Below are 27,541 nucleotides of genomic sequence, written 5' to 3'. Positions count from 1 at the left end.
GCTCCATCGAGGCCCCAGACGTGCATTATATCACGCAAGAATGAAGATCCTTCGATTGTGACAACACATCAACCAACCAAACGACGCAGCATGTGAAAGATTTCGAGCGTATCAGCTTCTCTCAGTACTATCCAGGAGTAGAAGCTGTATGAAATCGGAGCCAAGACCTCAGTAACTGTTGACAGGCACTAGAAGCGGGAATGTCACGTTTGGCTCGCGGGCAGTGCCTTTCTGAGGCTCTCTACCTCTCCAGAATCCGCACCGACAATCGAGCCTGGGGGTAGGTCTGGAGAAGACCTGGACGCTTACGCGAGGATTACGAAGAAGCCGGCCGCCACTTGGCACGAACTTTGTTTCCCCATGTGAGTCTCTGGTAATGACACTTGCACGGCTGCCGCTTGGATCGCTTCCTGATTGTTGCCACATCATGGCAACCACATCAGTCACGCAAGTCCAGCTTATGGCCATGACGGATGTTTCACAGAACGACACCGAAGGCCGACAGTCCCACGCAATCCGTTGCCGATGCTCATAGAAGACTGCCTGTTGCACTGTAGGCCTTCTCCTCCGGTGGACAAAGAAGTAAGTAACGGTGTTGCAGGTCCATAGGTGACACAGAGGCTCCAGTTATATCCCCACACCTCAACGTCTGTGCTGCGCCCAGTCGAGGAGTGAGCTTGAGTCCCTGACGAGCGCATGTCTTGTTACACAGAGACTGCATATCATCCGACATCGGCATATTTTGTGCAATGATGGCTCAAGTGGCTCGCCACTGCTGTGCGAGCCGGCCTGATTAAAGCACTCTTCATAGAGAGAGAATTGACCTGAAGGGAGGGTAGACCATCGCCATGCACAGCAAGAGGGTTTCCTACACGAGTCATGCCCGCGACGTTTGCCTGATACTGTTGCGGTACAAGAAACCACTAGTCCAAGTCTGGTGCCGCATCGAGTCCACAGTCGAGGCCGCCCATTTGCATCCAGAAGACGAGCGGAAACTGGGAGTTCAATTCCGAAGATAGGCTGTAGGTGTGTGTAGCCAGAGCACAACTTTTGTGGACTTTGGGCTGAGCTCATTGATGAAGCTAGAATGCCTGCTAGTCGTAAGCGAAAGCGGCGTATCGCAAGGTTGGAAGCACTATATTCAGCAAGGCCAGCATCGCACTGGAGAATGCTTCGTCGTCACATATCCGGTGGTAAGTTCGACCTGGCGTTGTGGCTGGCCGCTAGCCCTGTGCATATGTACGAGGACTTGGTTCAAAGCATAAGACTGCTTGATCCTTTCCGCATCATCTCAAGTCCGTCTAGCCGCACCCGGGGCTAATGAAAGACTATCCAAAGTGTCAGAGGCCTAACTTCAAGATGCGATAAAGCAGATTGTCAGCCGCTGTTTGATGGCGACGAGTAAGTTCTCGATGCCTGTATTGGTTCAACGGAAGGATATGCAGGGACAGCTGCTGGTACTGTGTCCATGGGAGCGTTGATCTCCCGCTCACGATAAAAAAGGAAAGCCTTATCAGCGGGGCACATTTTGACTCTATGCCAACGCCAGCATGTGCTGTGCTCGAGTTTTGGTGGATAATAAGTCGTCATCCGCAAGGGTATAAGATAAAGGATCAAGGTCTGTGACCGGGCATAGACGCGAGCGGTGTCGTTGACTGAGCAGCTGCTAAGCGTTCCTGCTGGCTCGATCGTTCTCAAAACACAAAAATTGCCTGATAGCACGGGGTGCTTTTGGTCGGCTGTCGACAGCCAGACCTACAGTAGCACCGTGAACATCGCGGCCAATGGGCCTTTGAATTGAGCACGTTGTTCAAAACCCGTGGCGCGATGGAGCTGACGTTCAGGGTGCCGCATGAATCGAAACTCAAACAAGACCTACGTGAGTAGGTTAACGATGCCATACACAGACTTTGACCAAGTTCTGAGCCAGAAATGGCCGTCATCATCCGCTTTCTTGATTTTGATCCAATTCCCATCCCTGCAAGCCACTTTTGATGACGGGCCCGCTATGCAGTATGTAGAGCCGTAGACCCTCAATGTCTGGGCTGTATCGTGTCCACACCACCTACTGAACCGCTTGCTATCGTCGGTCGTCCAGTAACTACGCTCAGGAAGTCCAATGTTTCGTGTCCTGCCACTGGAGCACGGGATTGCTGCCTCGCAACGAAGCGCATAGCTGGCCAGATGATTGGCATCAATGAGCGGGCACAGCGGGAAAGAGGCAAGGGAATCTTCGGGTGGCGGCGAACAACTCGGGCTCGGGTTGCGGTGCAGAGTGGCATGCAAGACGGGTGGATCAGGGATGCATTTTCGCAAAGGCGGCAAAGTAAAGGGTGTAGAATGTGCTGTTTGATGGATCGATGGGTGATGGAGACTGCAGTTCGGTGATTGAGAAGCCGATGCGACAATGATTGTCCCTGGAGCACAGAACCGATTCAGTGTGTAAAAATTCAATAGTGAGGACATTAAACAGATGGAGTGCGACAATATTGATGTCGATAGGCCAGCTCCTCGGGTAGAGCCCCGACAGATTGGGGAGGTCGAGAATGTACGGAGTACTCCGTACTATGGCAGCCATTACAACTGCCTGTGATAACAGGCCTTGAGGGGACTCAAGTTGCTCAGCCTACACCAGCCCGTGCGAGGGGCCCGTTCGGCCATGGTCGTGGGTAAGACGTGGGATCTGTTACAAAGCAGCCCTGTAGTAGAAGCACGAATTGAGGAGTCAATGCGTGCAGGATGGACGAGTGAGAAGACACAGAGAGTACGAGTGGCCGGGTTGACCTGCATGGGTGGTGCTTGCACTTTCAAGGCATGGTCCAACAAGGGCAATTCTGGAGAGTTTCTGAAGTCTCCATGGCTTCCAAGGCTATACTATGTATTATAACAGAGGGAAAGAGCTACGCTCAATTTTGTTGATATTCTTGATATTCTTGATACCAGATAAAGTCAATCACAAAACATCGGCATCTTTGATAGAGAGACATACTTACCGATCTTTTGCTTCGGCGCTCTATCGTGATGGTGCTTGGGCGGTGATGGCGGGTATCACTTGAAGTAGCAGGTCTACCTGGTGTAGCGGTCCGGTATTCCCCGCAATCTTGCGCCTTTGGGGCCCACTGGTGGCCTGTGTTCTAGGCACTGTTTCTGTTTCTAGGCATTGCTGGGCATCGATCTCAGGCATTGAGCTGCGGAACTAGTTGATTTGAATTGTTTCGTCTGACAGGGTTAGATTAGATCGTTCGTGAGAGAAGCTCACCAGCTTCTTTGCTTGAGGGACAAAATCCGGCAGGTCTGACCCGTCAAATTATGTTTCCCCACAATCGAGTTCTCCTGATGGGTAATCTTCGCCTCGGCGCCTTTCTCGCTGATTTTGGCTGCACATCAGTCGATGAGATGATTCGCATCCCCAAAGTTGCCCCCGGGGGTCTCCATTTTTTGAATTTTCTCGGCTTGAACATTTTGAGCAGTTTCCCTTGTGGTCTCTCGTCTCTCGTCTCTTTATCTGCGTGCCTCCCTAGGCTGGTCGTGGCTGGTGCCGGCTCACGAGGCTAGTAGGCATGCCGTGGTCAGGGCTCTTCTAAGCACCAGGGTCTTGTCTCAGCATTGCATTACCGTTACAGCATTTTGCCTCTGGCTTGCCGGGCCATCCATCAACGCCACTTTCACTTTTTCTGTTGCTTCTTCCCCACGGACTGCGCAGCTAGACTCGATGTCTCCCACGAGCCCTGAACTGACATGTTCGCCTATGGCCAAGCTCAGGCATCTTATTTGTCCATGCCGCAAGCAAGAATGCAGCTAAATCAACTCATTAAGCGGGAAATCCACTCCTCCCAGGGCCACTAGCCACAGAGTACATAACCCCTGCACAGTGCACACCCTGCTACTCCGCGTAGAGAGATTTTCAGTCTGTGCTGTGCCTACGCTTCCTGCACGGCCGTTCGGGAAGCGGCTCCTGCTTCTCTCCCTTCACCAGCCCGTCTGGCTTTTCGCGCTTTTTCGTCCCTCGGCGCCTCCCCTCCTCCCTCTTAGACTCCACTGCTCTCGCTATCGCAGGAGCACCGCACCTCACCCGCTTCGATCCCAAACCACCACCTCCACTCCGCTTCTGCCACAAAATCAATCATTACGTTTCCACCGTCTCGTCCCTTTCTACCCAGACTCACCTAAAAACCACGATCCTCGATCGCTACTTCGAGACCCTCCCATATTGCAGATCAGTGGAAAATCTTTGTTCGACCTCCCTTGGCCATCCTCGTTACTCAAGGACTCCCCACTTCGTCATAAGTCGTTCTGTCGTCGCACATCTACGCGCACCTGCGTCCTCGAATTACCAAGCTGGACAACAAAGCCAGGTCCTAGAAACAGACAAAAAAGGCAGGCCACAGGCGGACGACACTCTGTTCAAGTCAGTCGTGCTGGGACAAAAGCTCCTAGACCACCGTTTCACTTCTCCAGCAGCTCTCAATACTCAGTACCTCGAGTTGAGAGATTGCAGCTCATGAGTCGCTTCTCATGACTACCATTCTACAGGCTCCTCTTCCAGGAGCCTCGCCTTTCTCTTCGAGCCCACTACAGTCATCTTCCTACACGAATGTGGCGGCTCTCGACGATTCCTTATCCTACGGTCAAACTCCTAAGCAGCACCCTACATACTCGCCTCATGACTACGCTAGGATGTTCCCAGATTCCGCACCCTCGACCGCCCCGTCCTCTCCTCAATTGACCTACACGAGCTCATCTAGGCGAGACTCTTATTCCTCAACACCTGCAAGTAGTCTTTCGTTGGAGAGAGATAACATTGACGACGGCGACGACGACGATGATGACATGGCGTTTCCCGCATTTGAAAACGCGACTATACCGCACAAGCCATATCAAAGCTCGGTCGGGCAAGAAGAAGTTGCCGGTCAGGTGCCGGGCTCTGCCGTAATCGACGTTTCCTCCCTCCCAACCCACACACGGGACGATCACGCCGTGAAGCCAGAGCCTACGAGACATGTCGACTATTTGTCTCACGAATGGAAAGAAGAAGATATATGGCACTCGTGGAGCTACGTCTCTCACCGGAGAGGATCACTGGCTAATGGGACGAGGCTAGAGAATGCCTCTTGGCGGTCGTGGATGAAGGCCAAAAACCACCTGAAAACCGTATCACCGGAAACTCTCAATTGGCTCAAGGACTGTGACGTGACCTGGCTATATGGCCCTTTACAGACCATCAGAAGTACGGCTCAATCCGTAGAACAGACTTCTCCTCCACCCAGCCGGCTATCTCATTCATCCTCATTCATCTGCAAGAAGCCGATTCTTAAGAAGAAATCTGCTTCGGCTGCGATTCTCGAACGGTCGAGGTCACAACATTCTTTACTCCAGAGAGCCAGTGACATTATAAGGATTCAGCAATCGAGTCCAGCTCATGGCCGACCCATTCTCAGGCGAGGCAACTCGGAATTTACGTTGCCTCGGTATCCCAACAGCTCGGTGGTCAGCACTCCTGCCGAGCACGATATCCCTGGTTTCGTGGGACCACGATCGTCATTTGCATTGCCCGATGCTCCTACTCCTTCGGAGTGCAAACACGTTCTATTCGATGAAGAAGTCAGGCAAGTACAAGCTATTGATTCTGAAGAGGACGACAAGCCCGACGAAACTGATGCCGCGAGCTTTGAAGACGACGAAGATGACGATGGTGGTCTCATGATGGCTCCGGCTCGCACGTCAGGAAGCGCCAGTAATCGGGCCACACCTCGTGGCAGCTTCAGCAATGAGTCCAAGACGATTGTGCCATTGCCCTCGACCACACTTAAATGCCGAACTGACACACCTGAACCGCCTGAGGCGCTCAATGGCCAGATTGGACTGTGGCCTAAGTTGTCACCCTCGCCGTCCCAGGAGACACTGAGACCTTCTAGGCCAAGCCACAACTTTCTCATTGATGACGACCCCGAAGTAAACGATGAGCCTTGGCAACCTCAGTCTTCCCTGGGAGGGGATGGATCGCCTTACGACGATGACGATGAAGACGACAACCATCCACATATGAGGAGAACCGCGTCTGGTATGTTTATGCCATATGACGAAAACGACGAAGAAGCGGCCCTGAACCATTCTTTGTTCGGGCAAGCGATGTACGCGGTCAACACTTTCAAGGATATTGCCCACGTTGTATGGAATGTGGGGTGGAATCGAAGATGACTATAATGACTCACTCACTGGGAGGGATGTTGATTTTGAACGGTACCAGCAGCATAGCGTCGGCGTTCTGGGTAAGTGCGTCTCTACAACTATTGAATCACGACCAATCTTTGCACCCGCATGGACGGTTTTTCGAGAGGGGAACAGCAAATCGCTGCCCCACGATTATGGGCGGAAAATTGATTGTTATTGATGGGTCTGCCACGCGGGCGAGCACAGCAGCACCTTGGGATATTCCTGACTGTATATATGGTGGACAACTGGGACAGATTGCTTGACAATGTGGCGGATTGGACAACATATCGGGCAGCTATAGACGGCATCCATCATAGAAGAAGGGGAACTGATTTCAAGGTTGAAAGCTGGTCGGGCTTGCTATTATGTTTGTGAGAAGGGCAGGGCATGGAACGAGGACGCTGGCAGATGCATTTACCCCTGGCTTCGGCTCTGAAGGTGGTGCCACTGCCAGATTCTTGGGTATCCTGCTGGCTTGTGGTTCGCTGTGCGGAAAGCGCAAGAGCACAAGCCGCAAACACCTCGCCTTGCATCTCCGAAGCAGAGAGGCAGATCGGCATGGAATTGAATCAGATGACCTTGGGCCAAGAAATTCCAGTAACAATTCATCGCTCGTCCGTCGTGTCACTTGTCTCAACGTTCTCCAGCCTCCGGTTTTGCGGGGAGAAGTTCTCAAAATCGCAGGATCGTGCTGATGACGCATGCAAGAACATATGGGCATGGCAGGAGTACTTACGTAAAGTTGTTTCAGGAGTCGAACTTCCACCATCATTAGATGTCAACTTGTTTGTTGACGTTCTGGGGTGATGAATGTCTCGTCATGTCACCGGTGGGTGCCTGTCATGCCATCACCGCACTCGTACGAGTTACCACAGTACCTGCACGAGTTGCGGGGGAACGAGTTTTGCCACGATCAACCCGACCCAGGCACTTCAGGCTGGCCAGCCTTTGGGCCGAGGGATGATGGGCGGCTTCTCGGGCAGTATCGCGTCTGTTTGAATTGTTCTGGCTGTGCCACGCTGTGCTTTCCTTCCAACTTGAGTTATACGAGGCAAGGGTAAGGGTAAGGAAGTCGTTTCTAGTATCTGCCGACGGGATGCTCGTAGCGTTCAATGTGAGTACTGTACTCCGCATGGTGGTGTGTGTGTGCCATACACAGTAGATCCCGATCCCGTCTCCAGGCGAATACTCGGCGTCCTTGATACGGAAGCTCACTGAGGTAGTAGGAGGACGAGTAGGAGTAGGGGAAGCACCGTGCTGAAGTGCATCAGGTAAAGCATACCTGCCTACCTAGGTACGAGTACGGATTCGGGTATGTGGTCGGATTTTGCTCGGCGAGTCTAGCACAATACAGTCACTTACAGTATCTACCTACCTAGGTAGGTATCTAAAAGGTAGAGCTACGACTCGTACAGTTATCGCGTGGTGCCATCAATGGAACGGGTTGCCTGATCGCCAGTATTCCGTACGAATGGTAGGGTGTGGCGCGAGAATGTGTCTGGTATACTGGTATGCTGGTACTAGTACTACATAGTAGTAGCGTCGGGAATTGACCCTCGTGGATTGATCGCGTTAATTTATTGTCTCCTCTCATGAGAAGCGTTTGTGTTGACAACTGGTGGGAACGATGGACGAAGAACGGCGGAGGACGAGGGCGACTGTTCCATTGCTAGGCAGATGGGCTGGCCGTGGCTGGCTTGCTTGCACAATCCTCGGCTTCGGCTGTAGACGGCGTCCCGGACCGGCCTCGCCCTTCTCTACGAGTCCTGTTCACCTAGGTGCTGTTATCATTCAACGGTTCCGATGATCGAACACCCGGCACCGGTGCCCGGATGGATGAGCCGTGGAGAAAAGGGTTGAGTTGAGTGATGGTGGTGGGTTGGTTTGTGTGGCGAGCCGTATTGGTGTGCTTGCAGGTGCATTGTGCACGAGTATGCAGGCACTGCACGCAAGGCTTGCATGTGGGGCAGCCCCTGGCAAGCTGGCGTCTTTGAGTTGCTTCGTTACGAGCCCCCTGATGGCGGCTTCAAGAGCAAGGGCGTTCCTATGGAGCGGGATAGATTACGCCTGGCCGTGCACGCCCTGGACTCCTACTCCTACTCGTATCGTTGTGATGGCGAAGACAGGCAGGACAGGGAATCCATGATAGATTAGATATCGACGATCATGATCGTCTACGAAGGATGAGCTGCAAATACTCGTCCATGTACTGCTAGTACTAGTAGTGGTCACCTATGTGCCTATGTAGATGGTAGATGGTAGTAAGTAGTGGGTGACGTTGTGCGATTCGATCCGAGCCAAACCAAGAGCCCGTTCTCCTACTAGGAGAAGAGATTGCATCGCGGTTCGTCTATACTAGTAACACAGGACGGCTTTTTCTGCATATGATACGGAGGCGTGCACCAAATGTAGTTGCCGCGCTAAAGTTGAATGACGAGGACGTCAAAAGACCATTTATTTTCTTTTCCGTTGCTCCGGACAACTGTCCCCGGAGATATCGGACCTCGTTTCTCTGCCCCTAACTCTCGCCTATCCTCTACCATTAAGGCATTTAAGTGGATTACCTTCAATTAAGACTTTAGTTAAGGCTGCCTAGAGCAAAAGAAAATCTCATGTCAGGTTGTGATCCTTCGTCATTCGATCTTAGCGCGGCATCTACATTTGGTGCACGCCTCCGTATAAGTCTTGGTACTGCACAGTCGTACTCGAAGTAAATGAAGTGCCGTTCTCCAAGGACGGCCATTACGAGCGTAGTGTTCCTTGAGGGGTGTGTGGTCGGGCTTGCTGGTACTCGTACTGTATCATTGCTTGGATACCTAGGCTTCCACTGCAGAATCTGGTTAACGGTCAAGACCAGCTCGCAAAGATAGTATTGCCAGTCGTAGTACCGTAGGCCATGGCCAAGATTGCGGAGCAGAGCAGAGAAGAGAAGAATATTCCCCAAAGGAGTAATCAGACTTTACCTCTTCCGGCTGTCGAGCTAAATTATTTCATGGAACAGCAGTAAATTTAATGAAATCTAAAAGCATTTTCTACTGGCCGGTTGCTCGTGGCGTACAGTAGCACAAGTCCCTACTGTGCGACTCTCTTATCAGTCGACCGGCTCTTGATGTTCGTGCATGGATCATCATAGGCTCGGAACGTTGCAGCGTACAGTAGACTGGCCGACGAAGGATTGCGCGGCCTGAAACGCAACTGGAAGGTGATTGTCCCGAAAGAGAGTGGACATAAGTACTCGTACGCGTTGCTGTGTAGCGTTGACATTGACATGGCATGCATTCCCATATATCGGAAGATCTTTCTTTCTGTTGAGACCAGAGACTGTCTGGCTTCCTCTCGTTTCAGTCTCAGCCGGAGCTCGTACAGCTTCAGTCGAGCCCTTGAACCAGTGAGCGATTTTGGTGTGCTTCGTTGATCCTTTCACCAAGGAGGAAAAGAGCACTTTCTCAAGAATCACACAAGGACAGGGCTTGATTTGCAGTTGATGAATTATACATCCAACTTCGCATGCTAATTGCCAAAAAGCAGTATGTACCCAGCAGGCAAACCCACGCCTGCCCTTGCCCTACTCGCGTCGCCTGCTGAAAATCAGTCCTCCTACTTACTGATTCGCCCACCCTTCCCTCCCCGTCCCAGCTACTGAACAGCCAGTTCATTCCTCGATCCAAAATAAGTACAGAGAAGAAATATCAAGAGAAAGGACAAGTCGCCTTTTACACAATCCGCATCCATCCAGAGGTACAGCTCCAGGAGTCTATATAGAAAGACCAATGTGCAGCGGGACCAAGATGTACAACATGGGTGTTGACAACAATATGCTGCTTGGAACACAAAATTGCTGCCTGCAGGGGAGGTGGTCATGCCAGTACGAGAATTCCATATGGGTTTTTACAGGACCGCAATCATGCCCACGGCCATTGCCAGGAGACCACTCTGAACCTTTAGACCCATGGCACCGCTGTTGGAGTCTGGGGCGGTAGTCGTCTCAGAGGCCGCAGCCGAGGTTGAGGTGGATGAGCTGGTCGAGTCCGTGGTGGTGGTCGCTGATGAGGATTCTGTGCTTGAGCTCGCAGCAGACGTTGTGCTGGCAGAGGACTCACTGGAGGCGGTCGATGAGGAACCCGTCGCGGTCGAGTCGGTGGCCGTGGAAGACCCAGATGCGGTGCTGGCGGTGCCGGTGCTCGAGGCCGTGGAAGCGGATGCGACAGCAGTTCCGGTGGCGCCCTGGACGCCAAAGTTGGGGGAGAAATTGATGTTGCTGGCATCGGTGTCGTCAATGATCTCAATCGTATACAGGTGAGAGTTCACATCGGCGGCGGAAGGGATCTGAAGGGTCGCGGTTCCGTCCGAGGCAGGAACGCCAGCTACAGAGACGGTAGGTCAGTGCCTGCTAGACTGTGCAGGGAGAGGAAGGCGAGCGACTTACAAGCGAGTGTGATACCGCCGTCCGGGGTGATGGGGTCTTGCTGCAGCTTGATCGTGACAGTGCCACTCGAAGGATTCGTCCATTCGATGGTGAGAGGTTGACCTGCTGTGACATCTAGAGTACTTTGACCCGCAGGAACGCTGATGGCATTGTTCTGAGCGGCGACCACGGCTGCGCAAAGAGCGGCGACGGCAGTGGCAAAGAAACGCATGGTTTGGAATGTTGGGAGGACCTGGGCGTGAACTATAATATAGACGGGAGAATATACGCAGAGAGGATGACCGTATAGTTGATGACTGATTTGACAATGTTATATACAAAGCGCAATAATGCTAGTGATGACGATGACAGAGAGAAATGTTCAGGAGTCGAAGGCGGCGACTTGACCGTCAGTGTTGACTCGGAGCAAAAAATGGCAGCGCGTTGCGCGACGACGAAACCCTTGGAAGCATTAGCGCTTGATAGCGCTAAAGAAACTAGCGAAGATAGGCCAAGTTCCTGAAGATTGGGGGCATCATGGGGCGCCATCTTGCATCAAGATTGGGCCTGCCTCGAGCAGCTCTGGGCAGTGTCTGGGCAGTGTCTGGGCAGGTACTTTGGAGGCACACCACCAGCGACCACCATGATTCCACTATTCGTCGTCGCTTACCATTCGTCCCCCGCCTAAATTGAAGGGGTGTCGTCGGTTTCTTCTTGTCGATTCCTCAGCCGCAAACACAGCCACAAATAGCCATCATCACCATCAGTATTAGGCAAAGGCGGTTTCTAAGACTGACTTTTCTCGTGTCTCAGGGTGGCCAGACATACCTCCTCGTGTACGGTAGCTGAGACATGTTGCATCTGTTGCAGAATTTTTCATTGCTTCTCTGCTCGACCTCCTCAGCTGCCGCTGGCCGGAAGCACGGCGCTGTCACCCTCAGCTCGTCCGTGCATCCTTCGTTCCGAGGAACCGGTGCTTTGGAGAGCTCTCGTCTGCTGCCTATCCCTCTTTCTTCGATGGTGACGTGAACTTCATGGTTCCATCGTTCGTTTGAGTTGGAGCATTGTCTGAGAATCAAGGCTCACCTAAGCTCGGTACGTGCGGACCAAGCAAGACTCCGACGGATTCGGCCTCCATCTCTTTCTTGTAGTTCAGCCAGTCTACCCTAAGATCATGGTGCATTACGCCGCCTGCTGAACATGTGAAGGGCGTTCATGTTTGCAGCCTTCGTTTGCCCTAAAAAGGTCCGTCAGAGGCAGGTACCCGAGACAAGCATGAACTCCCGAACATACGCTGAAATCGACCTATCGTTATGCTGACGCTGCACCAGTCCGACCAGTTGAGCATGAGATTGAGGCAGACGTGTGCGCTCTGTACTCAGGTCAACTAATATCACTGATCAATCTAGCGCGGCTCGGGGTAGTCAGGTGGGATAAAGGAGGACTTTGGAGATGAGAAGCTTATAACATCTTTCAGAGAACGAAATATTGGTCTTCCTCCCTTGCACGGCGTCATCATGGACAGCGTCTCCGGACTCTATCCCCTGCATATGCACGTCCGAGATGTCGTCAGTCGTGCTTGCTGTCTTGGTCTCAGCGAGAACCAGTGGCGACCTGCGAAGGAGAGTCGTACAGAGCAAGTATCATCATAGTCCTTGCTCAGGTAGCAGTCCGATGTAGAATTTTGGGTTCCCACCCATCTAGGGGTTCGCCAGGAGACGTCAACACTACTTTTCCAGATGGTTACACGACCGTTGGGACCCGGAACTCTGTAACATCACGTCTCTCACGAAGACCTTGCGGCCTTATGGCCTATCCACCAGTAGACGATCGAAGTCGGGTTGCTCAAGACCACATGGTCAAAGGCTGGGTCCGTTGCCTAACGGAACTCGGTGCAGCCACAACTTTCTCTTGTGTCAAGGCCAGGAGAGCATCGAAACATACCACAGCCGATCGTGAGATTGATCGGCAAAGAGAGTCCGAAACTCACAACCTGGCACGCGCTTCAGCCTACTTCAGAAAATCCGTCTCTGCTTGAAATGAGTTGGCTGCAAGGGAAAGTGAAGCCGCAATGCCCCTCAGCTGTCAAGTGCCGTTGAATACCGCTTTGCATAGAGTGACAAGTCCGATCTATCACTCGCCTCCACAAGATCATCGTGCAACTACGTTTTTGTTCTTGAACAACGACATGGTCTTGTGTCATGCTGCGGTTCTTTTGGAAATGAGCGTCGGAACACTCTGATGAATGAGTGGTCCAGAGCCAAGGTTCCGGCGATAGACTGTGGTGGCTGCGGTTCCAGACCAGTTCGTTTCTCGACCCTGGTCAGTTCGTCGGCAGGGATACTGCTGGAATTTCGCTTGTCGGCATGAACTGGACGAAAAATGCACGAGCACGCCTCCCGAGGAGCTGCAAGGACTTGTGCCTTGGGCCGTTTCAGAGTCCAGAGTGAGCGAATGGCCTCAGATCTGTTCTGTAGAGGAACCACAAAATCACAGTTGCAGGCGAGGAGCTGATGCGCCACAAGGGAAGCAGTGTGTTTGCCAGGGCATCTTGCCCATGTATAGTAGTTTTAATCTCAGCGAAGGAGGTGGACTCATTTCTCAGATGGCAGGCTTAAATCGCACATATAGTATGGAGCGACGGTGCTGCAAAATCTCTCCATCGTTATCTACTATCTTTCACTTATTTTCTTTCGTTTGTATCACTATCTTGCTCATCTTACCTTTTGTTGTTAAAACCTTCAGATCTTCTAATATGCCTCAAGATTGTTCTCCTGACTCGCGCAGATAGCCCGTGCGGTACAACTAGGGTCTAGTGAGCCTCAGTCCTCTGCGCCTCCAGGTCATCCAACCAACAATCCTCTTGGAATCCTCGTTACCGAATCAGCCTAAAAAGCACGACCGTCCACAGCCAACAGCCAACGAAGCAAGAAAGCCTTTGCAGCTGAGTTGCAAGCGACCGAAAACAATGTCAGGGTGCCCGAATTCGCGTTAGTCCATCTTCTTATTGATTCCTTACCGCCAATGAGGATGACGAAAACGCGGAGTCCTCGAAGGAATTCTCATGCCAACAATCATGAGGTGGCTTACGAGTCATTGCCTCCAGCTCTTCGTCGAAAAGTGAGTCCATGCTTTCTCTCACAATGTTACTCTGGCTTGTCAGTGCAATCCCTCGGAACGAGCACACAATTCCTGTCAACTGCCAACGCTGTCAGCAGGTCCCTGTGACCCAGCAAAAAGAACAACTGCATGGCGATTCCTAGATTCCTCCTTATCAATAAAAATCCAATTCATCAGCTGTGTCGGCAGCAATGGTCCACGTCATATCAACGACGGGAGTGGAATGCACCAGCGGATTTGGTGCCACCAGGCCTTGGATGCTCGAGGCTTAGGTGTGTTGCTCACTACCTGAATAGGCATGACATGGGCATTCCTAGGGCCATAGTGGCCCGAAAGTGAAGAGGACCGTGCCGGATCCAGGGGTACGAAAGCTGCAACTAGCTGAAGATCTCCACCGCTAAACGGCATCCTTGTCGCTATCGGACCACTCAAGCTTGCGCGAACACCGCTCTTGTTTCGCTCGACCGTTGACACCTCTGTCGATCGCTGGTTCTGCAGGGCCTCGGGCTAACGTGTGTGTTGCACCAGTATTTTAGCAGTTTAGAACGTCTCAGGTTAGCACAAGATGCCAATGGCAGCAACCTGTCACCTCCTCCCTCTCGGCTGTCGATCCTCTCTCCGAACAGTTTTTGGACGGCTACAAAATCCTCGGACTCTGTTTCTCTTACTCTCCTTACCGACGGACTGGTACAACCGGGCTTGCTATTAAGCGGAAACAAATTGCGGAAGAGAAGGTCCACGGTCACCAAGAATAAATCCGCAGCCGCTTGGTTTGTGTCTCTCCCGCCTGCGGTGCAAAGAAAACTGTTCTCTCGCGAAGAGTGTTTGTTCTATAACCGGGGAACGGCCACCATCATCCTGGACGCTGCTGACGAAACCCTTCGCCGGCGCAGCTGGCACCCGAGTCGACTCACGGTGCTTGAACGTCGCATATCTGACGACGAGACTGTTGTGGATTGGGAAGACCCTCAATGCGAAGAAAAAGTTGATTCGGCCATCGATATGAGTGAATTCTCGACGGAAGGCTTCCGGTGGTTGGAGGATGAACCAGATATCGACCTGAAGATAGACGACTACCATGCAGCCATAGCAGAGACGAACCGACGAACAGCTTCAATATCGGAGCCTGTGAAACGCTCTAGCCTCCGAAACCGAAACTCATCTCTGTCCAGCCTATCGATACGTCGGGGGCGACCATCAACATCATCGGCGCGCCCTATTTTCGACTCAACTCCAGATACACCATCTCTGCCGGCAAAGCCCAAAAGCATCCGGTCACCATCATTTTCTCTCAAGCATCTTCGGTCACAAGGATCTCGGTCATCTCTTGATCCTCGAGCGACTCACTACCAAGACCCTGCCGCCCGGATGAAGCTGAGAGTGTACCTCGCCTCGCCGCAGAAGTTCGACGAGGCAATCGAATTTGGCTTTCCTTCTGTCGAAGAGCGAAACCATTGGGACCGTAGGAGACCAGTGACCAGCCCTCATCCCAGACACGAACCCAACCGCACATTCTTTCACGACGATACACCGTCATTATCCGGTGATGACAGTGACAATGAAGATGATCAGCCCGATACCCTTTTCGACCCCAGGACTCCAGAGGAGGCCGTCTTCCAGATGCATCGGCCCTCCCCGAAGCTCAGCATTGACGTTGATGGAGGTCTGAGTTTGAGAAGACCATCCTTCATGCGGCGTCGAGCGGAGACTTACGCCCGTGGTGCCACGGCGGACAGGGAGATGACATTGCGCATGACATTGACACGACCGGACCTACGTTCCCCGGACGAGTTTCAACCAGAGGACAGGAGCAATATTAATGCCATACCATTGGAGCGACCAGAATTAGTGGCTCAGCCTAGCCCAATGTCCATCTGGGACTCATTGCCTCCGGCTGAATCGAGGATGAAGAGGTTTCTTCGAAGACTGAAGATGAGATAAGCAACGATACCCTTGATTTTATTCGATTTTCTCGTTTGTGTATGAAAAGCAGGCATGCGACTGAAACAAGCAAAACTTGTCATTGAGCGATGGAGTTACGGATTCGATGTGGAAGCCTGTTTCAGGCCACCAGACACAGGGAAAGGGGAAGATAGAATATGGCGGCAACGCCTTTTACTTCTTCTGATGTCGTTTAACACCGAGAGTGGCAGATGAAAAGGGGACTGTAGACAATCGAATAAGGTGCTGAATATCAGCACATTCAGAGCCTCCTACAAAGTACCAAGGTACTGTACTTATCGCTACTTCGGTCAGTTCATTTCAATAGGAGAGCATGCGCTTTCGATAATTGGCGGGCGTTGCACGCTAATGGCGCCCAATTCGACCGGAGAGCTGCGTAAGTGTAAGGTAACTTTTCGTGGCCCTGATAGTCCTGTTGGCTTGCGACAATCAATCGTTGGCCGCAGGCAACTCGAAACACCAACTTGTCCATTTCAAATCCGCTGTTTTTCTCAATTTGGTTTTACCATCTCACCCATTCAGTCCGCTCGATGCGGTAATCAACGATGATATTCCGGTCCTTCTGTCGTAACGTTGTCGCCTCGTCACTGGCCCTCCTCCTGCTTCTGTCCTCGCCGCAGCCTACGCAAGCGAAAAAGGATGGACCTACCATCTCCTCTACCAAGTTTGACAACGTCTTAGAGAACGTTTTCTACTTTGACGATTCGAATATCATCCTCGCCCAAGACAGAGATGCAAATACTATCTGGCGCAGCGCTGACGCAGGTGAGACCTGGAATGAAGTCAATGGCGACGACCAGTCCGGCAATGCTTGGGATCTGGTATTCCACCCCTGGGACAACCAGCGCGCATACATCCTTGGGCTTGGATCTAATCACTGGATAACCACCGACAGAGGCGAGACTTGGAGGAGGTTCACAACCCAGGGTGCCGGCCTTGCTCTATTTCGCCCCAGTCCTCTCAGCTTCCATGGTCGAGACGCAAAAAGAGTCATCTGGAATGGCGAGCAATGTGCGGGTCTGGCCTGCTCGGAGGTCGCTCTGGTCACTGAAGACGATTTCAAGACGGTCAAAAAGATGGGTAGTCAAACAAGAGGATGCCAGTGGGCAGTCGGAACCCCAGACTTTGCACAAGACATTGCCGCTGAGGTCAAGGATCGCGTTTTCTGCATTGTGGAAGGATTATACTCTCCGTGGCCCAAGGACAATCGGCTTCTTGTGTCGGATAACTTTTTTGAAGACAGTGAGATCGAGCCTGCACTTGACGATGGTCGAGCAGTCACCGGCATCATCAGCATGGCAGCTGTCAAAGGCTATCTGGTCGCAGCCGCGAAGTCCGAAGGCACCGACGAGCTGGCTCTGTATGTTACGAAAGATGCATCGCAATGGCACCGTGCCGAGTTTGGCCAACACCGAATCAACGAAGATGCCTATACCATCCTCGAAAGCACCAACTATAGCATGCAAGTCGATGTCCTCGGGTCCAGACCTGCGAATCCCATGGGTTACCTTTTCACTTCGAACTCGAACGGAACCTACTTTACACGCAACATTGACCATACCAATCGAAACATCTACGGTCGAGTGGATTTTGAAAAGGTTCAAAACATACAAGGAATTGTGCTTGTCAATGTGGTGGAAAATCACAAGGAAGTCGAAGACTCAATTCTGATCGAGAAGAACATCTATTCTCAAATCAGTTTCGACGACGGCCGGACCTTCCAAGATTTGAAGGTCAAGGACAAACGATTGAACCTGCACTCTGTGACTGATGCGAGACAAAATGGACGGATCTTCTCCAGTCCAGCACCCGGAATTGTCATGGGAGTGGGCAACACGGGTAAATCTTTGAAGCCATACAATGATGGCGACCTTTTCGTCTCAGATGACGCCGGCGTGACTTGGTATAGAGGACTCGACGGTGCTCATCTGTATGAGTTTGGAAACCAGGGTGCCGTCATTGTTGCGGTTGATGATGAGGATACTACCAGCCATATCAGGTTTTCTATCGATCATGGAAAGACTTGGACAAAGGCCGATTTGGGCGAGAAGATTCGTGCCAAATTTCTCACCACAGTCCCCGACTCAACTACTCTGAAATTCCTATTAATGGGGTCTCGTGGTTCGGGTTCTAAGACCGAGTGGTTCATGTTCAAGATCGACTTTGAAGGCCTTCACGAACGTGCTTGTAAAAGCTCTGACTTTGAGCGGTGGCCTGCACGTGTTGATGATGACGGCAAACCGAGCTGTATGATGGGGCACAAACAATTCTATCAAAGAAGGAAAGCTGACGCCGAATGCTTCATCGACGAAGAGTTCAAGGACCCTGAACCCGAATTCGAACCATGCAAGTGCACGATGGCAGACTTCGAATGTGACTACAATTTTGTCCGGGATCCGGATGATCGCACAAAATGTCTTCCAGCTGCACCCATTTCTGTGCCTAAGGGAGAATGTAAGAGCGAGAAGGACACCTTTAAAAGTCCTTCTGGTTGGCGACTGATACCCGGCAACGAGTGCACACGCGATGGGGGCGAACAACTGGACAAAGTCATCGAACGCCCATGCTCGGATGCCACCAAAACTCCAGCAAGTGGCGACATTGCCGTTGAAAAGACTAACTTCAATGCTGATCGATTTTCCGAGTGGTATTATCTCGAGAGGGGCAATTCAGCTATGGGAACTGACGAGACTATTATCATGCGCACCAGTGAACAAGATATCTACCTGTCTCATGACCACGGCAGATCTTGGGAACCAATACTGAAGGGGGAACCCATTACCGCAATTGCTCCCAATCCAAATCATCACGATGTGGTCTTCTTCCTTACCGGTTCGACGACTGTGCACTACACCATCGACAGGGGCTCCAGGTTCGACAAATTCGCCGCACCGGAACGCCCAAGCACTTTGAGATTGCCCACACTGAGGTTCCATCCCGAGTACAAAGATTGGCTACTTTGGTCTGGTTCAGTTGGCAAGGATGACCACACGAACATCTTTTTCTCCAAAGACCGTGGCGACAACTGGGAGACAATGGTTCGCTATGCAAGGAAATGCGAGTTCATCACAAGAGAAAGTCGACCCAATTCCGACCAACTCATCTATTGCGAACAGTATCAGGACGAGAATCCAGACAAGAATTTGATGCTCTTATCCAGCGAAAACTTCTTCGGCAAGTCAGAGGTTCATTTCTCGGACATTTTGGATTTTGCAACCATGTCTGAATTCATTATTGTTGCTGCGAAGACCGAAGACAGTCAAGGTCTCAAGGTGGATGCCAGTATCGACGGACATACATTTGCACCGGCCGAATTCCCCAAGAATTTCCAGGTCGCTCACCAGCAGGCATACACTGTTCTTGACAGTTCAACTCATGCCGTCTTCCTCCATGTGACGGTCAATGCTCTACCTGAGCGAGAATATGGAGCAATCATCAAGTCGAACAGCAACGGAACCTCGTACGTATTTACCCTCGATGCCGTCAATAGAGATACAGAAGGGTATGTCGACTTTGAGAAAATGCAAGGTCTCGAAGGTGTTGCCATGACCAACGTCGTTTCCAATCTTGAAGAAGTCAATGACGGCGGCAAGAAGAAATTGAAATCCATGATCACGCACAACGATGGTGCACAGTGGACTTTACTGCCTCCCCCAAAGAAGGATGCTATTGGAAACGACTATGCATGTGTCAAGGAAGCCGACAAAGCTACGGACAAGTGTTCCTTGCATATCCACAGTTACACCGAGCGAGCTGACAAGTCTGCAACCTTCTCCAGCCCTAGTGCAGTTGGGCTTATGATGGCCGTGGGCAACGTGGGCAACCATCTCCTCCGAAAAGACGACGAGAGCACTGATACCTTCATCACTCGTGATGCCGGCATTACCTGGTCATCCGTCAAGAAGGGAAGCTACATGTGGGAATACGGCGACCAAGGCAGCATCATTGTCATCGTCAAAGAATCGCAGCCCACCAAGAGCTTGTTTTATACTCTCGACGAGGGCCGCAGCTGGAAAGAATTCGAGTTCTCTCCCAGTGTCGAAATGCAAATTGACGCCATCACGACTGTACCCTCTGACAACTCTCTCAACTTTCTTCTCTGGGGTCGAGAGGTCGGCAACAACGCTAAACGCGGCATCTTCACTGTCGCCGTTGATTTCAGTGGCCTGAAGGACCGCCAACGCAAATGCGAACTCGACGAGCAGAAACCTCAGAATGAAGATTATATGCTCTGGGAACCTAAGCACCCAATGCAAGACTCGAACTGCCTCTTTGGCCACGTGGCACAGTACCACCGCAAACGCATCGAGGCGCAGTGCTACAATGGCAAGAGGATTACACATATCCACAGCATCGCGCAAAATTGCAGTTGCACGCGGCAGGATTTCGAATGTGATTACAATTTCCAGCCCAAAGCGGACGGAACATGCGCGCTGGTGCCGGGCTATGATCCGCCGGACCACGAGGACAATTGCCGCAAGAACCCTGATCAGGTTGAGTTTTGGTACCCCACGGGCTATCGACGGATACCCTTGACAACATGCCAGGGCGGGCTGGAGCTGGATAAGGTCGAGAGTAAGGCCTGTAAAGGGCATGAGAAGGAGTATGAGAAGAAGCACGGGATCAGTGGTGCTGCGTTGTTCTTTGCCATCACAGTGCCATTGGCCGCCGCTGCTGGTGTAGGGTATTGGGTATATACAAAGTGGAGCGCTGGAATTGCCGGGTTTGGCCAGATCAGGCTCGGTGAGAGCATGGCAGGTGCGACGGGTTCAGGTGACTCGCCGTTCATCGCTATTCCTGTTGCGGTTGTTAGTGCTATCGTGGCCGTGACCAAGGCCATACCGTTGGTAATTATGAGTATCTGGAGAAGCGCCAAGGGGTATATGCCACTTAGCTCGGGCGGTGGAGGTGGTGGAAGGTTCGGCATCGGGCGTGATGCGGGTGCTGGGTATGGCGCTCCGTACCGGTCGAGAGACGCATTTGCCAGGCGCGGGCAGGATTATTCGCAGGTCGTCGAGGATGATGAGTTGCTTGGGGATGGGTTGGACGATGAGGAAGAGGTTTGAACTTGTACAAGCTTGTGCAATGGGGACGTCTTCAGAGGGCGAGATGTGGCCAGTGAAAAGGCGAGCCAGCAAAGACTCGAGATGTCCTTCAGCTTTTGCTACTGAGAACCATTACACTGGTCTCGGTGTGGTTGAGCTGCCTCAGGCAACGGGCGGGTGTAGGTCGGTCGTCGTTCGTCGTCCGTCTCCCCCACGAGCCTAACCGTGTGGACAGGATGAACAACAAGGATGCTGGCGAGCAGTGCGCGTGTGAGGACGGAGGACTGTACGAAAACTGTATGGTATACTATAGTACTTAGCCTAGTACATTCGGCCCCCGGCCAGGCAGGTACGGCAGGCACAGAGCTATGAGGCTTTCGGGGGAGTTTTTAGATAGCTACTACTAGTAGGTACTAGTATTCTTTTTTTCCTTTCATCTACTGTACCCGTCAGCATCTCCGGAGGGTCTTGGGGACCACCCGGGACTTCTGCTGTTTGTTCACGTCGATACTAGTGTTGTTGAAGATCTAGTTCCCTTGTTCTGGATTTGGATCTGGATCTGGGATCTGGACGTGGATCTGAGCTGGGCCTGTTACTGTAAGATAGCGGGACGTGCCCGGACTTACTGTCGGGGGGCTCTGCTGTTCTTGTTCATGTTGAGTCGAATAGAAGTTAGAAGTGTATCAAGTATCAAGTATGTAGGGCATCGCACTGGTACCGCATACCGCATACTGGATACCGTATATCAGATTCCTACTTTGGCAGTCTAGTCATCAGAAAGTGAAAAAGGTAGAAGGTGTCTTGAGAGCGACTGGTTCATGTATGGTAGGTTGGGTGGTAGGTACCGTAGCATGCCTCGGATGTCTGATTCTTTTCCTTCATTGCATTGTCGAGAGTTTACTCGTACCCGTACAGTCGAGTACAGCTTTGTTAGACCGTCGACCTTTTCACATCCTGGGCCCTGAGAGGCAAGATTGCCATGTTCCAGATGACATACCTTAGGCAACCTACATGGCGGGGGCTGATGGTATTCTTGTATGTGTTGGGCGAGTACCTTAGTTAGACACGCAGGGCAAACGGACAGACGAACGTTGACAAACGTCGACGAAAAGTCCAGAGTTGATTCAGAAGAGTAAGTCAAGTTAGACATGCAGTCAACCAAGGCTGATTCGCAAAGGGGGGCCACGGGAACTGGGGTGGTACAGAAAGCTTTGTAGGTCAAGAGCTGGAAAAGGTGCTGGTCAAAGTGGCTCGCTCTGAATGGACATGCGTGGGCATCTTGGACAAGAAGGTCAGGGTGTGACAGATAGAAAGTAAACAATGTGCAGTGTGCAGTGTGATTGATGTCTTTCAATATACCATTTCCATTCTATTCTTCAACGCAGTTCTGCATTGGTGTGATGTTGATGTTGTTTGACTCCTTCGCTATGTAACAATTCCATCGAGATTCCTGCACAAACACGGTATTGAACAAATCCCAAAGCTCTTTTTTCTTTCGCCCCTATCTGCAACAATGTTCGTAGATGTGACTCGGAAGTTGGCTCAAAAAATGTGGCTAGTGGTGCTGGGAAAGAAAGAAGACTTGGTTTTGGTTTGGTTTGGTTTGTCGAGGGTATTGACGGCGGGTTGTTTTACTTGCTGAAGGCTTCGTTGACTTGCTTGGTGGCCTCCTCCTTGGAGATGCCGTACTTCTCGGCGACCTTGTCGGCAAGGCCGTCCTTGTTGCCGGCAACAGAGGCAAAGTCTTCAGGGGTGAGCTTGTCGAAAGTCGAACGAAGCTTCTGCTTGGTTGCCTCGTCAGCCATGGTGATTGAAGGTTGTGTGAAAGGTGGTTTTCGAGTTTGAAAAAAAAATAAAGGAACTTTGGATGGGACAAGGCTTGATAGAGATTCGTGGGTTCGATGAAGCTTAGGAAGAAGAGGAAAATGGTCGTGCCCAGCGTGGAACGTGTTGTTTATATAAAAGAAGGACCACCGGGATGACTCTGCCCCTCTACCCCTCCTGATTTCTGAGGGTCCAGAATGCGTGATACCCTGGCCATCTTGCACCAATTTGATGCCCCCTTCGTGGCGATTTCTAGCCCCACGACCTCAGAGATCGAAAGGCAAAGGATCAAGAGGCCACGTCGCGTATGGGAAATCCAATCAGGGCTCAATCAGCTTCACCGATTCGTCATGATATCGAATAGAAACTCATGACGGAAAGTGACGGGCCGCTGGAACCAGCATGGCGCCGTGTGCGGGCTGCCCTAGCTTTAAACCGTTTCGACAAGCCATGAACCTGACCCACGGTTCAGCATCTGGCGGTGAAGGACGGCAGATACCACAGTAGATAATTTCGGCTTCTTCAAGAAGAGCATGTGATAGGAGGAGAGGCCTGCTTGAAGCCTGTCAGCAAGACCTGGTGGCATTCGATCAATGATTGGAAACTGGAATACTGTAACATGTCGGATTATCGTTTTGTTTGAGTACACAGTAATCCTCCGTACTCGTACAACATGGTCGTTGATGACCCCTCGATTCAACCCACGGGCACTTTTGGTACTTGGTGATCCAATGTCCAGGGTAGGGGTGCTTGTGGAGGGCACGACAGGGGTCTGTCCACATTATTTCAGCCTCTCGTGGGCCAGCGCAATAACGGTGGATCCTCGAGGTTCAGAACCCTACTCTGCCCTTCCACGGCTCTTCTTGAAAGGTTTCGTACCTTATGACAGTGTCGGTCGCAGGAACTACTATTCTGCCCAGGCGAGGCCGGAAAAATCGGCAGTGAGCAGCCATCGGTCGATCAGTTTCGGTCGGTCTTGTAGTACCACCATGAATGGTGGCAGGAGTGGGCAAGTGCAGTTGGGTGGAGGTCAGACTGCTTATCACCTTAATTAGGAACAGTGTTGGCTATTTTGGATCGTTTTGCTTGGTAGCGACGAGCGAAGGATACTGGCCTGCATTGGAGCCTTGGCTTCTGCTTCATCTGTAGATATTCGCTGCAACTACGGAGTATGCAGTGGTGGATTGATGGCTGGGCAGTTGATGTGTGATACTGAAGTTGAAGGTGGATACAGGGAGGTGTCAGCAACACCAATCTTTGGTTGATGCGAGGGAAAGACGATATTGAGCCTTTGACGACGGGCACACGCACACGTGGGAAGGACGACCAGCGAGACATGGACAATCCAGTTCTTCCTTTTAGGAAACGATGCATTCACTGCTATGAACTTTTCATCCTTCGACAGCCATTTGCTTGCAACATCATCCTTGATCAATCTTCATGAAGCTCAGAAATAGCGATCGTGTCTTCAGCTCGCAGATTGTGAAATCACCACCGGAAGGAATTTTTCTTCAATTTCATATGTTGGTCACCTTGTAACAGGTCTTCAGCACTCTCTTCATTACTCAAACTCGGTGTCACCGACAGAGGAGACTTGCTCAGGCCTCAACGTCAGTAGTGGTCTTGTGCGCAGGCTTCTTCTCGCAAGCGAGAACGAAATTGATTTTGTAGAAGACGTGTGAATGGATCAGGATTGCGCGAGTCCGGGCCACCCATGGCTGGGCATGCCGGAATGCCTCGAAAAGCTCATTCTCGACCTGAGTGTCATCGTGTTCGATCTTCTGAACCTCTTCTTCGACTTCTTGAAGGTGTGCCGCAATTTGGTCCAACTGGTCCATAGTAATGATCGTAGCGGTGTTCTGACCGATAAGGAAGTCAGTGCTGAAGGTGTGATACTTGCGTGAGTTTATAGCGTGTTGGTAAGCCTGTAGTCCGTGCTGGATTCTGCCTATTCCATCGATCTCCGACTTCAGAGCAGCAAGGAAGGCTCCCTTATTCTGTGGTGGAGCTTCGGGCTCATCGAAGGACCCGGTGAACCCAAAGGCACATTCAAAGGAAAATCGACGTTTGGAAGGCGTTGCAGCAATTTCGGTAGGGATGTCATCAGCTTTGACTTGTGGGAGGTGTTGAGGAGTCTCTTCCGAGAGGACAAAGGCTTCGAGCGTCTTGTCGAGCTCGTTGCGGATCTTTAAGGTAGTCTCGCTCAGAGCAGAATCGTCAGAGCATTGCGAGACGAGCTTGGTCAATGCTGTGTCTGTGAGGGATGAGAGAGGAGTAGTTGTTCCTGAAAGGTCGACGTTGATGATCGAGCCTTCTTCTGAACGAACGTCAAGCTTGGGCGAAGCAGTTGCCGATGTGGCCTGCAAAAAGTCAGCAGCTGTACCGTTGCAGGCAGACAAAGATGACTAGACCGTGCTGGGAAGAGCACGACCCTCCAAAGAGGAAACGACTCACCTGAGAAGATGCATGAGATGGCTGAAGTGCCGCAGTCGTAGCAACTGGAGTCTGCTCGGTTGCCATTGTGATGGTGCAGTGAAGTATCTTACTGCTGTTGAGAACAATGGTAGGTGTTGCTGGAAAGATCTCTGAGTAGCTAGGGAACTGTAGAGGGTAGGATAGATGAAGGACGATGACGGAAAGTGGTAGCAGAGGATAAGAAGGAGGAAAGGATCTGGAAAAGGGACCGCAGAAAGAAGAGAGGAAAATTGCAGTTGAGGAACCTCTTTCCACGTCCAACACTTTGATGGACAATCAAGCCGCCTTAAGAAGCAGGCAGTCATAGGAAGAGTCAAGAGACGACCTTGTCTTCCTCTGGCCGGTCATACCATCCGCTTGCTCTGTTTATACCGTACTCTTGCTCTTGGCTTGTGTATGCCATGTCTGCTTCCGCTCATTGTCAATCATGCTTTGCCATGCTGTGAGCCTCTATACCACCCTTTGATTTGCCCTCATGAGACAGAAGCAAGCACATCAGACAATGGGCCATTGCCTTGACCCTGCTTTGACAAAGACGGTGTGTCCGATCCCTCAGTGTTAACCCCAGGACCACGCCTGGCTTCTGCTCCCTGACGCATAGCAATCCCATCTGACAATGAAGGGGGAGCTGGTACATCCCAACATTAACCTTCACTTGCAGGGCATGTGCTGATTACACCTCATTGCCATCCAAAGCATTTGCTGAGCAAGCAAGATGGCACTTACGTCGTCGTTGGGAGGGCTTCAAAAACACCACAAATTCCGACATTCAACCGGATGGAAGTCATTGGCTCATGTAAGTCTGTCCTTTTTGACAGCATCATACTCGTACAGTGTCGTACAGGATTCAACTGCTGGCAAAGAAGATGAGTCCCTAGGCAGAATATGAGCCTACCTGGTACTGTATCATGGATCAACTCATTGACATGCTTGATTGTCTTGCGGTTTGCTCTCCTGTGCGGTGCCATGGGATGCCCCAAAGGACTGTATCCAGGTAACACGCATCGTCGACCTACCTGGCCTTGTTGATAATCTGCCGTGGGGGAAACGATGTGCCTGAGACAGTCAAGCACCTTTCAAAGGTTCATTGGCGTCATGCCTTCATGGACTAGATAGACCATCAGGAGCCGATGTCCGGTCATACACATTGGCGATGGATGCCCCAGTGGTCAAAGATTGTGCACAGCAACGACAGCCTTACTGAAAGGGGATTTGAGATGTGTCAGAGGCTCTGTGATCCAATCAATTTTCAATGATTTATGAGTTGAGGAGAGAGGTCATGAAGCGACTGGTAAAGAAGACATGGCGCCGAGAAAGCCAAATGGCGCTGGGTCAATGGAGCTGTGCCCAAGATGTCCATACTCATGAGAACGGACGGCCCCAAGAACGCCTGGCTCCAAAGCGTATCTCCCAGAGAAATCGTGATGTGCACAATGGAGAGATTCGAATGCGTCTGGTCAAGACAAGGCTGCGACATTGTGTTGATGTTGAGGCATGGCATGGTGCAGGTCTCGGCGCCAATTGCGATTGTGCATCCTCTTACCTCAAGGTTGGTCGCTTGTTTATGTTCTCTTCTTCATGGTTTCGCAGCCTCTACTTGGTGACAATCGTTCGCTCCTGCTCTTGTTCCTCAGATTGTACCATATTCGTCAAGGTTTAGGTCTTTGCCAGTCGCTGCTGGGTGTGGTATCCAGTTCTTGCTCACATCTTCTACTCGTCCGTCACGAAATCCGGCAAGCCACTGGTACGGTCTATCCTCCAACGTGCCATCTTACACGCAAATCCTAACTAGTTCAGAGATCACCATCACATCCTGCATCCATCCATCTATCCACCCTCTCACAGCAAACACTAGCAGCATGGCGTCCGATCAAGGCAGCAACCCCATCGAACATACACTGGGAGATCAAGAAAACAAGGATAACGACCAGGGTCTGCAACAACCCGGCCTCGGTGTCATTGACAGAACTCCACAAGCGAGCATGTCTACAACTCGTCCTCAGGAGTCAGTGGCTGCATCAAGACCTAGTGTGACGGTCAGTTCTCCTGGCTATCCGTCTTACACGGAGCGATACCTGGCGGAACGTCACGAGGCTCTTATTCATTCACCAGCGAACCTGCCAGAAGGTCCGGTCATCGACTCAGACCACGATAACGAAAGCGAAACTACCCTTTCCGGCCTCAAGTGCCAAAGCTGTTGGGAATATGGAGAAGGCAACTAGCCATACTGCAGAGACTGCGTCAAGCAACTTGTGGCCGCTGGTACCAGAAATCGCGGGTCGTTCCCTCCTAAATGTTGCGCAACGGGCAGCAATCAACATTAACAGGTCCACAAGTGTTTCCTCTGGCTTGGTGAGAGGCAATCACGTTCCCAGTCTCTGGGTGAGCCATCGAACAGGGCCTTGCGATTTCGTCGTTCTATACGCGTAGGCGGTGAAGTCTTCGCCATTCCTCTGTACGTTGTGGTCTCGGTCTCTGTGGTGCTAACGTACTCATA

The 27,541-nt window shown here is 51.5% G+C and overlaps 8 protein-coding genes across 8 annotated transcripts; 4 read left to right on the top strand and 4 right to left on the bottom strand.

Moving 5' to 3' along the window:
* The first annotated feature begins 3,920 nt into the window (after window positions 1–3,920).
* PV05_05144 (uncharacterized protein) lies at window positions 3,921–6,877 on the top strand. The gene has a single exon (XM_013461615.1). It carries the CDS (start codon window positions 4,516–4,518, stop codon window positions 6,196–6,198), a length of 1,683 nt encoding a protein of 560 aa, XP_013317069.1. The 5' UTR covers window positions 3,921–4,515; the 3' UTR covers window positions 6,199–6,877.
* Window positions 6,878–9,264: 2,387 nt separating this feature from the next.
* On the bottom strand, window positions 9,265–11,043 carry PV05_05143 (uncharacterized protein). The gene is made up of 2 exons (XM_013461614.1): window positions 10,640–11,043; window positions 9,265–10,577 (listed from the first exon to the last, which is right to left on the bottom strand). Exons 1-2 carry the CDS (start codon window positions 10,848–10,850, stop codon window positions 10,102–10,104), a joined length of 687 nt encoding a protein of 228 aa, XP_013317068.1. The 5' UTR covers window positions 10,851–11,043; the 3' UTR covers window positions 9,265–10,101.
* Window positions 11,044–14,041: 2,998 nt separating this feature from the next.
* PV05_05142 (uncharacterized protein) lies at window positions 14,042–15,679 on the top strand (the record flags this gene model as incomplete). The annotated part of the gene is made up of 2 exons (XM_013461613.1): window positions 14,042–14,073; window positions 14,275–15,679. 2 exons carry the CDS (start codon window positions 14,042–14,044, stop codon window positions 15,677–15,679), a joined length of 1,437 nt encoding a protein of 478 aa, XP_013317067.1.
* A 448-nt stretch (window positions 15,680–16,127) lies between these two features.
* Window positions 16,128–21,146, top strand: PV05_05141 (uncharacterized protein). Its single transcript, XM_013461612.1, has one exon. It carries the CDS (start codon window positions 16,246–16,248, stop codon window positions 20,764–20,766), a length of 4,521 nt encoding a protein of 1,506 aa, XP_013317066.1. The 5' UTR covers window positions 16,128–16,245; the 3' UTR covers window positions 20,767–21,146.
* Window positions 21,147–22,376: 1,230 nt separating this feature from the next.
* On the bottom strand, window positions 22,377–22,550 carry PV05_05140 (uncharacterized protein; the record flags this gene model as incomplete). The annotated part of the gene is made up of 1 exon (XM_013461611.1): window positions 22,377–22,550. The coding sequence occupies one exon, from the start codon at window positions 22,548–22,550 to the stop codon at window positions 22,377–22,379; it is 174 nt and encodes a 57-aa protein (XP_013317065.1).
* On the bottom strand, window positions 22,377–22,786 carry PV05_05139 (uncharacterized protein; the record flags this gene model as incomplete). The annotated part of the gene is made up of 2 exons (XM_013461610.1): window positions 22,377–22,529; window positions 22,742–22,786. 2 exons carry the CDS (start codon window positions 22,784–22,786, stop codon window positions 22,377–22,379), a joined length of 198 nt encoding a protein of 65 aa, XP_013317064.1.
* Window positions 22,787–24,167: 1,381 nt separating this feature from the next.
* Window positions 24,168–25,200, bottom strand: PV05_05138 (uncharacterized protein; the record flags this gene model as incomplete). Its single annotated transcript, XM_013461609.1, has 2 exons — window positions 25,024–25,200; window positions 24,168–24,929 (listed from the first exon to the last, which is right to left on the bottom strand). Exons 1-2 carry the CDS (start codon window positions 25,087–25,089, stop codon window positions 24,168–24,170), a joined length of 828 nt encoding a protein of 275 aa, XP_013317063.1. The 5' UTR covers window positions 25,090–25,200.
* A 1,703-nt stretch (window positions 25,201–26,903) lies between these two features.
* PV05_05137 (uncharacterized protein) lies at window positions 26,904–27,266 on the top strand (the record flags this gene model as incomplete). The annotated part of the gene is made up of 1 exon (XM_013461608.1): window positions 26,904–27,266. One exon carries the CDS (start codon window positions 26,904–26,906, stop codon window positions 27,264–27,266), a length of 363 nt encoding a protein of 120 aa, XP_013317062.1.
* Window positions 27,267–27,541: the final 275 nt, after the last annotated feature.

This window comes from Exophiala xenobiotica (genome assembly GCF_000835505.1).
Source record: "Exophiala xenobiotica strain CBS 118157 unplaced genomic scaffold supercont1.3, whole genome shotgun sequence".
Taxonomy (NCBI): Eukaryota; Fungi; Ascomycota; class Eurotiomycetes; order Chaetothyriales; family Herpotrichiellaceae; genus Exophiala; species Exophiala xenobiotica.
The sequence above is the reverse complement of the archived record's forward strand: the minus strand, read 5'-3'. Positions and strand labels throughout refer to the sequence as shown.